Genomic DNA, 15,779 nt, shown 5'->3' on the forward strand with positions numbered 1-15,779 from the left:
TAATTTTTAAGATATAAACTAAAAAGCTACAACAATTCTATATACAAAAATTAATTCACTTGGAAACTATAGATTCCAACGATTCTACTGATATATGATGATCAATATTTCCGTACGTCATTATTGTATAAAGAACTTTTAGATTACCTGGCTTTTTTACCTTAAAATGGAGACATTTCAATTAACAGATGATGAGAACGAATGCCAAAAGATAAATTATTGTGTACCTTTGACGAATTAGAAAAACACCGGGACAAGATAATAAATTGTGGTCTTTATTCACTGGAAATATACACAGAATGCAAATTGAGACTTAGGTCCTGATGGAATATCATGAATGCTCAGCTAGAGGATTTAATTTACACGGTCTCTGGAATTCTTGGCCGTATTCAAGTATCCACTTCGTAGTAACTAGAAAATATAACGCGTGTACATGGTTATGATATGGTGATAAAATATAACGCGTGTATACATAGTTATGTTATAGTGATAAATTGCCGAACAGTACGAATCAAATACGAGGAGATATGTTTATGGAACAAAATATGAATACAATCTTATCCATTGTATTGAAGTTGTTATAGTATTCCCTTGCTCATATCCCAGTTACCTTACCTACCTGTAAGATAAAGCATATAGATATTGTAAACATCTTATCTATCATGAAATAAATACAGTAAAACCATGATGAAATAATGTTAAATATAAGGGATTGCTTGCTGATATTTGTAGAATTGGTAAATTAAATTTCCAAGTGTTAATAAGCGATAACGGTAATTACGTTCCGAATGCTTGATGTGTTAGCTACAAATGAAAGATATTGATCTAGGGTTTATCTTTTTTTTTCTATTATCGGGTTAAAATAGATGCAATAATCCAGACACTTACCCCATTTGGACCCCATAAGTACGGGGACATGAAGCGTGTTGAGACCGATCATCACGTTCACCGCTAGGCAGAAGGTTATACCAAAAAACGGCAGAATTCTGAAATTTAAATCGCATTTTTATCACCACTATAACAATTGCATGTACCAGCTATTGCCGCCTGTGTGGAATTGTAAATTATTCTTAAGTGATAAAAGTAATTTACATTCAATAGAATATTATGCTGTGAAAAAGAACATGCCCATTGAGTAAAATGTCATCTTTGGTGGTTTATAGTGAAACAAAAATGAGCAACCGGAACGGTTTGTTTGTTTTTGTTTGTTTGTTTGTTTGTGTTTTTTTTTTTTTTTTTTTGCATTTTCTGCTCTTCAAATTATTTATCAATATGTGTCAATTTCTCATGAAAACCAGGGAATACTTGATGTCGTATATTAACATTCAGTATGATAATGGGTGACTTCTGAGGGAATTCTGATTAGCAAATATGCAATAACGGCTGTGACGAGTATCTAACGTTAGATTCTGAGAATGCACTTTCATATTTAGATATTACAGACTGCTCAACTCCGAAATATATATAAAACTACATGAAATAGACGAAAATGGATAAAGTAGGTCAAATCATAAGGTCTGGGAAGGGGCAGCGGTGGCCAAGTGATTTAGGTGTCCCGCCACTTTATCATTAGCCCTCCACCTCCGGGTTGCGAATTCGAAACCTACGTGGAGCAGTTGCCAGGTACTAACCGTGTACTCCGGCTTTCCTCCACCTGCAAACCTGGCACGTCCTTAAATGACCCTGGCTTTTAATAGGACGTTAAACAAAATAAACCCAAAGGTCTGGGAGTAGTTTATTATGTTGATGTTTCTCATTTTGACATAATAGTGTCATAACACATTTTCTTGTATCGATTCCTTTCCCCGACCACTCCCCCCATTATTCGATATGTTTATAAACGTTAAATGTCAATTGTTTCTTGTACTCACCTTAATTGGAGGAATCTTCACGTTAAGTAAAGGAAATACCGTGGCACCTCCTGCTTCTACACTGCTGAGCTAAACAAAATATTGAACGTATACCATGTTATAGTACTAACATCAAGTAGTAATATTTATTTTTTTATTAACGACATCAACTAGTTTTTAGTTATTTCATTGTCAATGCCGGTTTAGAGAATGAAGACCAGTACAACTTACATAAAACATCCATGTAGCTATTCTGTTCCGGTAAGTATAATCCCTATTCAGGTTCTTCATGTTTTGTAACTGTAAAATTAGAGTAAGAGAATACCTTTAAAAACATATTCACTAACACAATCATATAAACAGAAAGCTTGTCATACGCACAAGATATCCAAATTTAAAATAATTTACATGAGATTAAGAATTTGCTTCATTTGACTTACATTTCAGATACAGTGCATTGGGTATGGACAACAATATCTAGCTAATTATACTTGTGTGGCATTGTCTCCAGTTGTGGATAAGTAACCCATTATATGTTATTATCGATGTATACACATAATGACTAGCCACCAATATGTCAACTAATGTACATATCAGAAATCTAGCAGCGATTCATTCGAAAATGTCTACGTCTACCGACTAGAGCTTAAACGGCAAACACTAATACATCTATTGTACTCGATATATAAAATACAATATTGTGTGTCCTACACATCCATACGGTTATATTATTGCGTAGAAACTTTTTGGGGGAGTTCCTTGTAGTAATGATGGCATTTATTCTAACCGAAGATTTGTCAGAAACTATAAGCTAGAAAACATATCAAAACAAAAACACTATTATAATTCTTTACTTTCAAAACGAAACATATAGCTGTAAAACAAAACTAAACATACTCACATCCAGTGCATCATAGTGACGCAGATAATGTCCGCCGAGTCCATAGTTCACTATCTGTTAAAATAGATAGTAACGCTTTTATAGAAAACACGCTCGTGTACCAGATAGGGAATGGTCTGGTCAAAAAAGCGGACCATCATGATTACAAAATAAAGTATTGCAATTATTTGTCAAAACAACCTAATTGTGACAAGTACAAAATCTAACTCAGAAATAGTTGAAATTCCTATTACAACATCAGATGTTGTTTAGTTCATAAACAACTGTTGTGCTAACTGTAAAACTCTGCATCGAGGTGTGATTCGCGATGTAACTCTAACAGACCAAGGATATTTACAAAAAAGGAAAACCATTTTGTTTACGTTTTCGTATTGGTCTCCAAAAAGAGATGTCCATTGATTATGAATTGGCCCAAAGTAATGATAGCAATGGGACTTTCTTCTTCTTCAGAATTAAGTGGACATTTGGATATGAGAAAAATGTCACAAATTATATTGTTTCTTCAATGCATTAGTGAAATCATACAAAGTTACACGAAATGTAATGTGACCACAAAGTATGTACTATGTACGATGATACAATATAAATGTCAGAGTAACAATTAGGTAATGTGGGACGATGTCAGAGTAACTCTTAGGTCAGACGGGACGATGTCAGAGTAACACTTAGGTAAGGTGGGACGATGTCAGAGTAAAACTTAGGTAAGATGGGACGATGTCAGAGTAACAATTAGGTAAGGTGGGACGATGTTAGAGTAACTCTTAGGTAAGATAGGACGATGTCAGAGTAACAATTAGATAAGGTGAGACGATGTCAGCGTAAAACTTAGGTAAGATGGGACGATGTCAGAGTAACACAAAGGTAAGGTGGGACGATGTTAGAGTAACTCTTAGGTAAGATAGGACGATGTCAGAGTAACACTTAGGTAAGATAGGACGATGTCAGAGTAACAATTAGGTAAGGTGGGACGATGTTAGAGTAACACAAGGGTAAGATGGGACGATGCCAGAGTAACACTTAGGTAAGGTGGGACGATGTTAGAGTAACACAAGGGTAAGATGGGACGATGTCAGAGTAACTCTTAGGTAAGGTGGGACGATGTCAGAGTAAAACTTAGGTAAGATGGGACGATGTCAGAGTAACACTTAGGTAAGATGGGACGATGTCAGAGTAACACTTAGGTAAGATGGGACGATGTCAGAGTAACACTTAGGTAAGATGGGACGATGTCAGAGTAACACTTAGGTAAGATGGGACGATGTTAGAGTAACACAAAGGTAAGATGGGACGATGTCAGAGTAACTCTTAGGTAAGATGGGACGATGTCAGAGTAACACTTAGGTAAGATGGGACGATGTCAGAGTAACACTTAGGTAAGATGGGACGATGTCAGAGTAACACTTAGGTAAGATGGGACGATGTTAGAGTAACACTAAGGTAAGACGGGACGATGTTAGAGTAACACATAGGTAAGATGGGACGATGTCAGAGTAACAATTAGGTAAGGTGGGACGATGTTAGAGTAACACATAGGTAAGATGGGACGATGTTAGTGTAACACATAGGTAAGATGGGACGATGTTAGAGTAACACATAGGTAAGATGGGACGATGTTAGAGTAACACTTAGGTAAGATGGCACGGTGTCAGAGTAACTCTTAGGTAAGATGGGACGATGTCAGAGTAACACTTAGGTAAGATGGGACGATGTCAGAGTAACTCTTAGGTAAGACGGGACGATGTCAGAGTAACACTTAGGTAAGATGGGACGATGTCAGAGTAACTCTTAGGTAAGACGGGACAATGTCAGAGTAACTCGTAGGTAAGGTGGGACAATGTCAGAGTAACGCTTAGGTAAGACGGGACGATGTCAGAGTAACTCTTAAGTAAGATGGGACGATGTCAGAGTTACACTTAGGTAAGACGGGACGATGTCAGAGTAACTCTTAGGTAAGACGGGACAATGTCAGAGAAACTCTTAGGTAAGATGGGACGATGTCAGAGTAACACTTAGGTAAGATGGGACGATGTTAGAGTAACACATAGGTAAGATGGGACGATGTCAGAGTAACAATTAGGTAAGGTGGGACGATGTTAGAGTAACACATAGGTAAGATGGGACGATGTTAGAGTAACACATAGGTAAGATGGGACGATGTCAGAGTAACACTTAGGTAAGATGGGACGATGTCAGAGTAACACTTAGGTAAGGTGGGACGATGTCAGAGTAACACTTAGGTAAGACGGGACGATGTCAGAGTAACACTTAGGTAAGATGGGACGATGTCAGAGTAACACTTAGGTAAGATGGGACGATGTCAGAGTAACACTTAGGTAAGATGGGACGATGTCAGAGTAACTCTTAGGTAAGATGGGACGATGTCAGAGTAACACTTAGGTAAGGTGGGACGATGTCAGGGTAACACGTAGGTAAGACGGGACGATGTCAGGGTAACACGTAGGTAAGACGGGACGATGTCAGAGTAACTCTTAGGTAAGATGGGACGATGTCAGGGTAACACGTAGGTAAGACGGGACGATGTCAGGGTAAGACGTAGGTAAGATGGGACGATGTCAGAGTAACTCTAAGGTAAGATGGGACGGTGTCAGAGTAACTCTTAGGTAAGACGGGACAATGTCAGAGTAACTCTAAGGTAAGATGGGACGATGTCAGAGTAACACTTAGGTAAGATGGGACGATGTCAGAGTAACACTTAGGTAAGGTGGGACGATGTCAGAGTAACTCTAAGGTAAGATGGGACGGTGTCAGAGTAACTCTAAGGTAAGATGGGACGGTGTCAGAGTAACTCTTAGGTAAGACGGGACGATGTCAGAGTAACACTTAGGTAAGGTGGGACGATGTTAGAGTAACTCTTAGGTAAGATAGGACGATGTCAGAGTAACACTTAGGTAAGATAGGGACGATGTCAGAGTAACAATTAGGTAAGGTGGGACGATGTTAGAGTAACACAAGGGTAAGATGGGACGATGCCAGAGTAACACTTAGGTAAGGTGGGACGATGTTAGAGTAACACTAAGGGTAAGATGGGACGATGTCAGAGTAACTCTTAGGTAAGGTGGGACGATGTCAGAGTAAACTTAGGTAAGATGGGACGATGTCAGAGTAACACTTAGGTAAGATGGGACGATGTCAGAGTAACACTTAGGTAAGATGGGACGATGTCAGAGTAACACTTAGGTAAGATGGGACGATGTCAGAGTAACACTTAGGTAAGATGGGACGATGTCAGAGTAACACTTAGGTAAGATGGGACGATGTCAGAGTAACTCTTAGGTAAGATGGGACGATGTCAGAGTAACACTTAGGTAAGATGGGACGATGTCAGAGTAACACTTAGGTAAGATGGGACGATGTCAGAGTAACACTTAGGTAAGATGGGACGATGTCAGAGTAACACTTAGGTAAGACGGGACGATGTTAGAGTAACACATAGGTAAGATGGGACGATGTCAGAGTAACAATTAGGTAAGGTGGGACGATGTTAGAGTAACACATAGGTAAGATGGGACGATGTTAGTGTAACACATAGGTAAGATGGGACGATGTTAGAGTAACACATAGGTAAGATGGGACGATGTTAGAGTAACACTTAGGTAAGATGGGACGGTGTCAGAGTAACTCTTAGGTAAGATGGGACGATGTCAGAGTAACACTTAGGTAAGATGGGACGATGTCAGAGTAACTCTTAGGTAAGACGGGACGATGTCAGAGTAACACTTAGGTAAGATGGGACGATGTCAGAGTAACTCTTAGGTAAGACGGGACGATGTCAGAGTAACTCGTAGGTAAGGTGGGACAATGTCAGAGTAACGCTTAGGTAAGACGGGACGATGTCAGAGTAACTCTTAAGTAAGATGGGACGATGTCAGAGTTACACTTAGGTCAGACGGGACGATGTCAGAGTAACTCTTAAGTAAGACGGGACAATGTCAGAGAAACTCTTAGGTAAGATGGGACGATGTTAGAGTAACACATAGGTAAGATGGGACGATGTTAGAGTAACACATAGGTAAGATGGGACGATGTCAGAGTAACAATTAGGTAAGGTGGGACGATGTTAGAGTAACACATAGGTAAGATGGGACGATGTTAGAGTAACACATAGGTAAGATGGGACGATGTCAGAGTAACACTTAGGTAAGATGGGACGATGTCAGAGTAACACTTAGGTAAGGTGGGACAATGTCAGAGTAACACTTAGGTAAGACGGGACGATGTCAGAGTAACACTTAGGTAAGATGGGACAATGTCAGAGTAACACTTAGGTAAGATGGGACGATGTCAGAGTAACACTTAGGTAAGATGGGACGATGTCAGAGTAACTCTTAGGTAAGATGGGACGATGTCAGAGTAACACTTAGGTAAGGTGGGACGATGTCAGGGTAACACGTAGGTAAGACGGGACGATGTCAGGGTAACACGTAGGTAAGACGGGACGATGTCAGAGTAACTCTTAGGTAAGATGGGACGATGTCAGGGTAACACGTAGGTAAGACGGGACGATGTCAGGGTAAGACGTAGGTAAGATGGGACGATGTCAGAGTAACTCTAAGGTAAGATGGGACGGTGTCAGAGTAACTCTTAGGTAAGACGGGACAATGTCAGAGTAACTCTAAGGTAAGATGGGACGATGTCAGAGTAACACTTAGGTAAGATGGGACGATGTCAGAGTAACACTTAGGTAAGGTGGGACGATGTCAGAGTAACTCTAAGGTAAGATGGGACGGTGTCAGAGTAACTCTAAGGTAAGATGGGACGGTGTCAGAGTAACTCTTTGGTAAGACGGGACGATGTCAGAGTAACACTTAGGTAAGGTGGGACGATGTCAGAGTAACTCTTATTAGGTAAGATGGGACGATGTCAGAGTAACACTTAGGTAAGACGGGACGATGTCAGAGTAACACTTAGGTAAGACGGGACGATGTCAGAGTAACTCTTAGGTAAGACGGGACGATGTCAGAGTAACACTTAGGTAAGATGGGACGATGTCAGAGTAACTCTTAAGTAAGACGGGACGATGTCAGAATAACACTTAGGTAAGATGGGACGATGTCAGAGTAACACGTAGGTAAGACGGGACGATATCAGGGTAACACTTAGGTAAGATGGGACGGTGTCAGAGTAACACATAGGTAAGATGGGACGATGTCAGAGTAACACTTAGGTAAGACTGGACGATGTCAGAGTAACTCGTAGGTAAGATGGGACAATGTCAGAGTAACACTTAGGTAAGACGGGACGATGTCAGAGTAACACTTAGGTAAGATGGGACGATGTCAGAGTACTACTTAGGTAAGATGGGACGATGTCAGAGTAACTCTTTTGTAAGACGGGACGATGTCAGAGTAACACTTAGGTAAGATGGGACGGTGTCAGAGTAACACTTAGGTAAGATTTTACGATGTCAGAGTAAAACTTAGGTAAGACGGGACGGTGTCAGAGTTAATCTTAGATAAGATTCAATAACATGGGACGATAAGATGTGTTACATTTACATTTGGCAAGAGCATTACACTTGTATGTGTCCTTGATTGTATAGCTTCGTGACACATTCCCATCATCAGTGCAAAGAAAAAATATCACACCGTTTAACAGATTGGTCCTAATGTTCAATCCGTGATCCGTGTTTATCAAATAGTTTTAATGTACACATGAATAGGCTGATCAATTGAACACACGGCAAACACAACCTAATACAACATTATGAATACCGTGTTTTAAAGCCGGAGCCTGAAGTCGGATGTGATAATCATTGATAATACCGGTACCTTCATACCGCCATTACTACTGGTCGTCAATGCTTGTTGTTATATGGTTATTACCTCGAAGTATTCAGCCGTTAATCGGTCAAGTCCTGTTAATAGTTCAATTCTTTTTTCAAGTTTAATGGAAATTTTCTCGGCTGGGTGTATCCAGGACCTATTCCAAATAAATTAACATATTACAGGTATTTAATAATATCACTGTACAAAAACCGTATACCGCGCAGAATATTTTATGAAATCCTTCAAAACAAAGTTTTAAAAATTTTCATATTTGGCTGGAAACCCACCAAGGTTGTCCCATTGACTTAGGTTTTAGAGCTATTTGTTATCTAATTTTCTCATATGCGGCCCCTTCTCTAAGTCTCTAAGATTCTAGCAAGAGAAATTATATTAGATTTCACACATATTCAGTTGAAATCCGCGGAGATGTTACAGTTGTTTCATCAGAATTAAGTCAAGTGGGAATCGACATGTAGGAGGATTGTTATAATGTTGGCTACATAACAAAACGTTTCACTCTTTTTTCTACACAAATCGGCGAGTCAAAAGCTACTTACGTTTCACCGCTCCTAGTTCGATATTCCGCTTTGGATAGACCAGACCGTTTGACAACAACAGCTGGTGTTAACTGTAAACATGAATTTAGAAAGAGGAATGACAAACGAATTATTATTATTGTAATATTGGATATAAAGCAGTTACACTGATATCAGTTTCCTGAAATCGTCTTTGATGATATTTGCTGTTTCGATAAACTATATTTAGTTGACCTTAAGAAACGTCAATGAGACTTTAACACGAGATCAGTAATAGGTCGACAAAATCATCACAAAACATTTCCTTTGATTTTTCTTTCAGAAGTTACTTTCTGTAAGGCATGCAGCAAAATATAAGTTTAGACCAAGCTTGTTTATGACTGGGTCTGTAATTGGTCGACAGAGAAATCTTAACCCGCGTGAATGAGCGGAATGGCAAAGGACATTGTCGAACCCTTGCTAACCACAATCTTTAACTGCAGTTTAGATATATCCACAGAACAGGCCGTGGTTTGATTATTGTACTAACACACTTAGAAATAAACATATTCCACTCAGCTGTTTACTTTGGTCACTAACAAACAAAGACTACAAATACACAACAATTGATGACGTAATGGAAACAATGCTTTGACGTCTTGTGGACAGTTTTAAAGTATTATCACATCAGAGGAGTCAGTGGCCTTTTCCATATGTTATATTTCTCATCTTTTGAAGTATGCATGAAAATGAAATCTCAACGGATAATCGTGTAAATACACATGTACAGGGTAGGAAATTTCTTTTCCTCAATGCTCGAAAACCCATAATTATCCCGTGGTAACAATGTGTTGTACCGACGATAATGATAGGCAATATCTGTAATGCATATTTTATCTTGTGTTATGATTGATTTGCAAAAATTTACCAAAATACAGCACTAACTTGTTCTTTGCTAGCATCCAGAATCTGCAAAATTTCTTCATCTGATATGGTATCATGGAATTGGGATATTCTTGGCACGGCGTTCAATACTTCCTCTTTACCTGTGTAGTAGGGGATGCGTGTTGCTTTGTTGTAACAACGAAGAACCGAAGCAGCTTTTGTTTTCTGAAACGACAAAGTTTTATCCTAGAGAATTCTGGAGTTCAGCAACATTTAACTCTGTAGAGTGCGAATTATCTATGATAGAGTACAAAAATACATTTTTATGAATCATTTCTTTCAAAAAAAACAATCGAATAAAAAACATCTATGTGTATCCAGGAATACGACAAGTAGGTCTTATGAATATGCCTAAACTTAACAACTATTACATTGTATTACCTTTCGTGGTATAAATTATTATCAATATCCAATGACATTAGTTATGAAGATTGGAACATGTTATTAGAAAATAGCCATGTTACAAACAGATAAAATAGTATATTAAAGTTACACTTGCAATGTACATATGATAAAAATATTCATATCATTTTACCTGCACTTTTCCCTGACACAGCTTCTTGTAGGCGATGTTCAGATCTTCATTTCTAGTTAGCAGCCCCTTGTGCGGTTCAATATCCTCAGGCTTCTCGGCCGCCTGTTTGACGATCTTAATCATTCCTGTCATACTTCTGTTACCTTTATGATAGAGTACATTTGATTTTGTCAATATTTGGGTGCAATTAGGACGAGTTAAATTTTCCTATATTGATGTGTGAAATAGTAGTGAATGTCAGGGTCGTTTATAACCGCTCCTGTCTCAGACGTCGGTGTCTCTCGTAAATAGAATGCTTATAACACGAATATCACAAATAAATAAAAACATGTACTTATATATACTTACTTATCTTCTGTAAATCTGTTAAGATATCAAGTGCTGTCCGTGACTTTCCGACCTGTTGAAGATGGTTTGAATACTTGATTATCTAATCTATCAGTTACTAGTCTATTATAATTGGACTGAACAATTTTACTATCGTCTCGTCATATTCAGCTGTAATTTTTTCTTGGTAGGCGGAAAAAATAAATCAAAAGGAACTTTGAAGTTCGTACGTCTAAATGCTTAAGATTAGGTAGTGAATTATTTTGGGATGCATTTTAGATTAACCATCGTGCCTGAAATTTCTTGATTTCGTCGCTTGGTATTCTTATTAACAATGACTCGTGTGGGTTTTCTTCCATGAAGTTTTCAATATTTAAACATTAGATAGTCCCTCTACAGTCAAAGCATATACCTCTTCAGTCAAAGTATACCTTTACTTTCAAAGTATACCTCTACAGTCAAAATATGCCTCTGCAGTCAAATTATATCTCTGCAGTCAGTCTCTGCCACGAGTTTTGTCATTACCATCTACTCTTACATCCACATTACCACGATGTCCTTACCAACTGTCTTATTATCATAACCATCAAGTATAGCATATGGGATATACCTGTTCTCTTACCATGTGATAGGTCATAGCCAGGTCGTACAGTAAAGCCTCTTTTTCTGTGATACCTTCCGTATCTAAAAGGGCCTTAATCCAGGTAATCTTTGGTTCTTTCTCTAGATGTGTTGCTATGTTGATAGCATCATCATTTGTTAGTGGAGATGAGCTTATGTTTAAGATGGTTCCAGACATCAGAGCAGTAAATTCCAAGTCATACATTTCAATCAGTCTTGCTAGACCTTGTAGAGCAATGACGATATCTTCGCTGCTAGTCCAAATATCTTCTTCTTCTATTATCTGTTTCCATGACGAATGAAATTCTAAAAATAATTCGTTTACTTTGGTTGAAACATAGTTGAAAGAGAAATGATAAAAAGGACTACAATGCTTTGTTCGGGTGTATATCTGCAATTTTGAAATTTAACGATATGATTTATTTAACAATTAAACTTGCATTTATATTGTCAATAAATACAATCTAACAAGCGTTTAATTGTTATATTTGCATTTACCTATCTTAAAATTTGTCTTTCTTGAGTCAATACATTCTTGATTTTCATCTATTCCCTGGTATCTTCATTTGAAAGAATAGCATCTTTAAATCAAATTCCTTTCTCTGATTGTTTTGCAAACAATCTGACACAAAAGGACAAAGCCTTGCCGTGACGATGATCAACATAGCGCCAGCATAGCAGGGCATTTCCATGACGTTGATCAAAATGACGTAACAATCACGCGGTGTGATCTTGACTGCATCTATACGTCCATCGATGCAGCCTGGATACTAATTGAGGCAATGGGATATTGTGGTGCCAAATACAATAATTGTTAATGTTGTAACGTTATTGTGATAATCATAATACGTTACAGTCTATCAGTCGCTGATATGGTATTGGCAATAGGAAGCCTTCAAATGCAGAAAAATTAATTCTGTTCAATGGAGAGCATTTTCCACATACCATTTTCTTTTAAGGTTATTATTCAAGGAGTGAAATTTTATAGTATTTTCATTCCTTTGACTTTCACTGACAAATTAATAAACTAATAACAGTTTTCTTTTGCATTTATGTAATACCTACAAGTAAAAAGAGTGTCATGTTTATGGGGGCGTTTTATTTTACTTCAATTCGCGATAATCGCATGTGATTGTGAATGTCACAGGCCATTATTTTATTCAGTGATCAAACACTGTTGAAGAGACTTAATATATCAATGTATACATGTTAGTGCTCCTATAGTTATAACCAACAACGTACTCATGGATGTCCAATGAAAACACATATGTATACTAAAAGTTGAGCCAAGAGTGCAGACCTTCAAGGCAATGTACGATTAAGAACTTTAACCTCTATTAAAACTCCGAATTATGAATCCAGTATTAAGTTAATGGCAAGACTTAAAATTATGACCATGATCTGATTTAACAAACATCTGACTGAAAGACAAACACGTGTAATCAATAAAATCTGCTTAATATACAATCCAGTTTGTGTAGTAGCCGTACTCAACTCGCCCTCTACCACAAAACATGTTCGATTAGTAACATGAACTGTCGTAGAAATGCAGCAAAAATATCATATAAAAGATACAGTTTTGTATTATTTACAGCAAAATAGGTAAAACACTGCAACAATGTTACAATGTACATACAATGTAGGCCTAGCTGGTGTAAAAAAACTTCCATAATTTAAATCAGCATTACGGTAGTACAGACATAACATACATATATGTATGTATATAGAGAGTTGAGCTTGAGTAACTTGTGCGTAGCTCGTAAACAAATATAACTAAACAACGTCAACTTTTAATTGTCGTCGGATGACGTCATTTTACAAGACTGCCAAATAAATGGACTCACCTTCTGATGCGATGGTAGGTACACAAGTACTACAATTGATACTCTGTTGGACTGACCGCCAGTCTTTTGCTGTTCGCTTAACCAGGTGGTAGGCATTTATAGGATGACCAATCCATTCATTGATATCTTTAATTTTAGACCTCTCTTCCTTCACCTTTCCGAGAAAGCTTACCACAAACAAAAACGATATTTAGTCGGACATGTGATTTAATACAAGGGGATGATGGCTTCCATTCCGAAGCGAATGGCACATACAGTATATACAATGTATTTATATGTCATATGTCAAACGTTCTGTTTTGTAATTATTCAATGCACGAGAATTACACAATACTAATTAACAAACTAATTACCTCATATCAGATAGTAATGCGTGTAATTTGCAGTGGTTTTCTATATAAAATCGAAGCAAGAGTTCATTCAAGTTTGAGTATAAATTTGGACTCGTTGTTTCATGATACATAGTTGTATTAATACTATTTGAAACAACGTATTTTTATTCTATGGAGCTATTACGAAACAAATAATTAAAAAAAAAACAAAAAAACACCGGAGTGTACTATCATCTTCGCGGTTACGTGAATGGACAGACATTGAAATAGGACCAGTTTAGCTCATAATATCAAAAAATCATAGTCCAGTTCAACTTTGTAATCTAATTTACTGTACACATGTATCACTGTTGAAATCCATATTTATTAAAGAAATGATTACTTTTGACGTATACATGGTGTCACTGTTCAGGTAGGAGATCGGGTGATATCACTTGGCCTGTATCAACCAATAAGGGTACGTGAATTCTAGACAGAGGCTTAACCCATTCCAGTCATCTAAAGTTAGGCTATTTCGTATAGAAATTGTTTCTCCCGCCCGCTCGACCTCAATATCGATACGGTGTTGGTTTGGCAATGGTAACAGCGACCGAACATCAGTAAATGTAAATCTACGTCATACCTTTGTATAGATTCATCAACGTTTGAGCTGTTGCCCAGCGTGGTCGAGACGTATCGGTCAAGCACCTCCAAAAGTTGTCCTTCCTTCAGACATACGACGGTCAGTTTGTAGCCTGAAGTGGACACGTCCGCCCCCACAAGTGTCCATAGTAAAAATACACTATACCAGATTAGTTCCATGTCAGTTTTTGGTGGTCCACAAACACTACAGGTGATTACGTTTATATGATACAGTATGAATTCTATACATTACCCGAGGCTAGACGTAAGTGTGTGGTTACTTGTTGAACTCTTACATCGGAATACTAAAGAAAGCTAGGTTTGATGGAGGAATACATTCGGTCATTGACAGGGTGGAAACTTAGATTTAATATTCGTATCTGATTCCACTGCTTTTTTTCTAGTTAGCTACTTCATAAATACAATTACTGCTGATTCCACTGATTAAAAAATAACAACACAAGTCTTTGAGAGATGCAGAATAATAATAAAAAAAAACAAGAGAAAGTTGTATTGTCGACACCATGATATCATTTGAGAATATTTTCTTTTTCCTTATGCGATATGAAGTCAGACGGGTTTGATGTTTGTTGTTATATGTAGTTCTTCCGTCGTCATCACCATGCATCTGTAATTCTCATTATGGGAAAGAGGTGTAACCTGTATTTGTCCTATATTTGTACGACAGGTATCGTCGATGAAACTGAAGACGCTTTCTCGAGCACTTGGTCTAATTATCCATGTACTTTATCAATTGTCTCCATGTAAATCTATATTTAGTTTAATTCAGCAGAAGTAAGGGAGCAACTATTTAGATACGTATTTGTTTGGAAGAAAGGAGGTGGTGCATGGCGGCCCACGGCCGAATCTTATTTTATGCATGATATTATGATAGACTTTTTACCAAATACATGTCATTTTAGACACTAATACGAAAATTGGCAAATGCTGTATACGCAGCGCCACTTAACATGATTTCTGTAAAAAATGTGTACCCTCCCTTTTAAATTCAATATATTTCTCGTACAAAAGTACTTGATAAATTTCATATTGCATTAATAGTCTCATGTCATGTTATATTTTATAAAAACATGTGTGTTTAGTATGAATTTGTATAATAGAAAGTGTAATAACAGCTTTTTTTAACAAAATTATCAGTTAAAAATTTACCTTCTTGAAATTTTCTTTTATTTGTTAAGTATATAAAATGTAATAATCGTTGGAGTACTATCAAATTTTGCTTTTAAAAAACATGTCTGCATATTAATCTTAATACACAACCAAAAAAGATCATCAAAAATTACTGGATAACAAAAGATTTTTGCATACAAAGAAAGGTCATGAAGTAAATTGTATTAAAAAAAAACAAGGGTTAAAAAGGAGCACCCTGTCTGACACCAGTAGTAAAGTCTGATTGCATTGTTATTTTTGTTGGATTTTTAGCATTTGCCTCTATTTTTCAGTACTTTCGGTACTTTGATATGTTGTCCAAAATTAGGGGT

The 15,779-nt window shown here is 37.4% G+C and overlaps 1 protein-coding gene across 1 annotated transcript; it reads right to left on the minus strand.

The window, feature by feature from the left end:
• Positions 1 to 277: 277 nt before the first annotated feature.
• Positions 278 to 14,457, minus strand: LOC117338568 (prolyl 4-hydroxylase subunit alpha-2-like). Its single transcript, XM_033899926.1, has 13 exons — positions 14,279 to 14,457; positions 13,325 to 13,491; positions 11,482 to 11,786; positions 10,881 to 10,932; positions 10,533 to 10,675; positions 9,998 to 10,162; positions 9,095 to 9,240; positions 8,595 to 8,691; positions 2,752 to 2,805; positions 2,082 to 2,150; positions 1,872 to 1,940; positions 889 to 986; positions 278 to 411 (listed from the first exon to the last, which is right to left on the minus strand). The coding sequence occupies exons 1-13, from the start codon at positions 14,455 to 14,457 to the stop codon at positions 390 to 392; spliced, it is 1,566 nt and encodes a 521-aa protein (XP_033755817.1). The 3' UTR covers positions 278 to 389.
• Positions 14,458 to 15,779: the final 1,322 nt, after the last annotated feature.

The sequence above is a fragment of the Pecten maximus genome, chromosome 11 (genome assembly GCF_902652985.1).
Source record: "Pecten maximus chromosome 11, xPecMax1.1, whole genome shotgun sequence".
Lineage (NCBI taxonomy): Eukaryota > Metazoa > Mollusca > Bivalvia > Pectinida > Pectinidae > Pecten > Pecten maximus.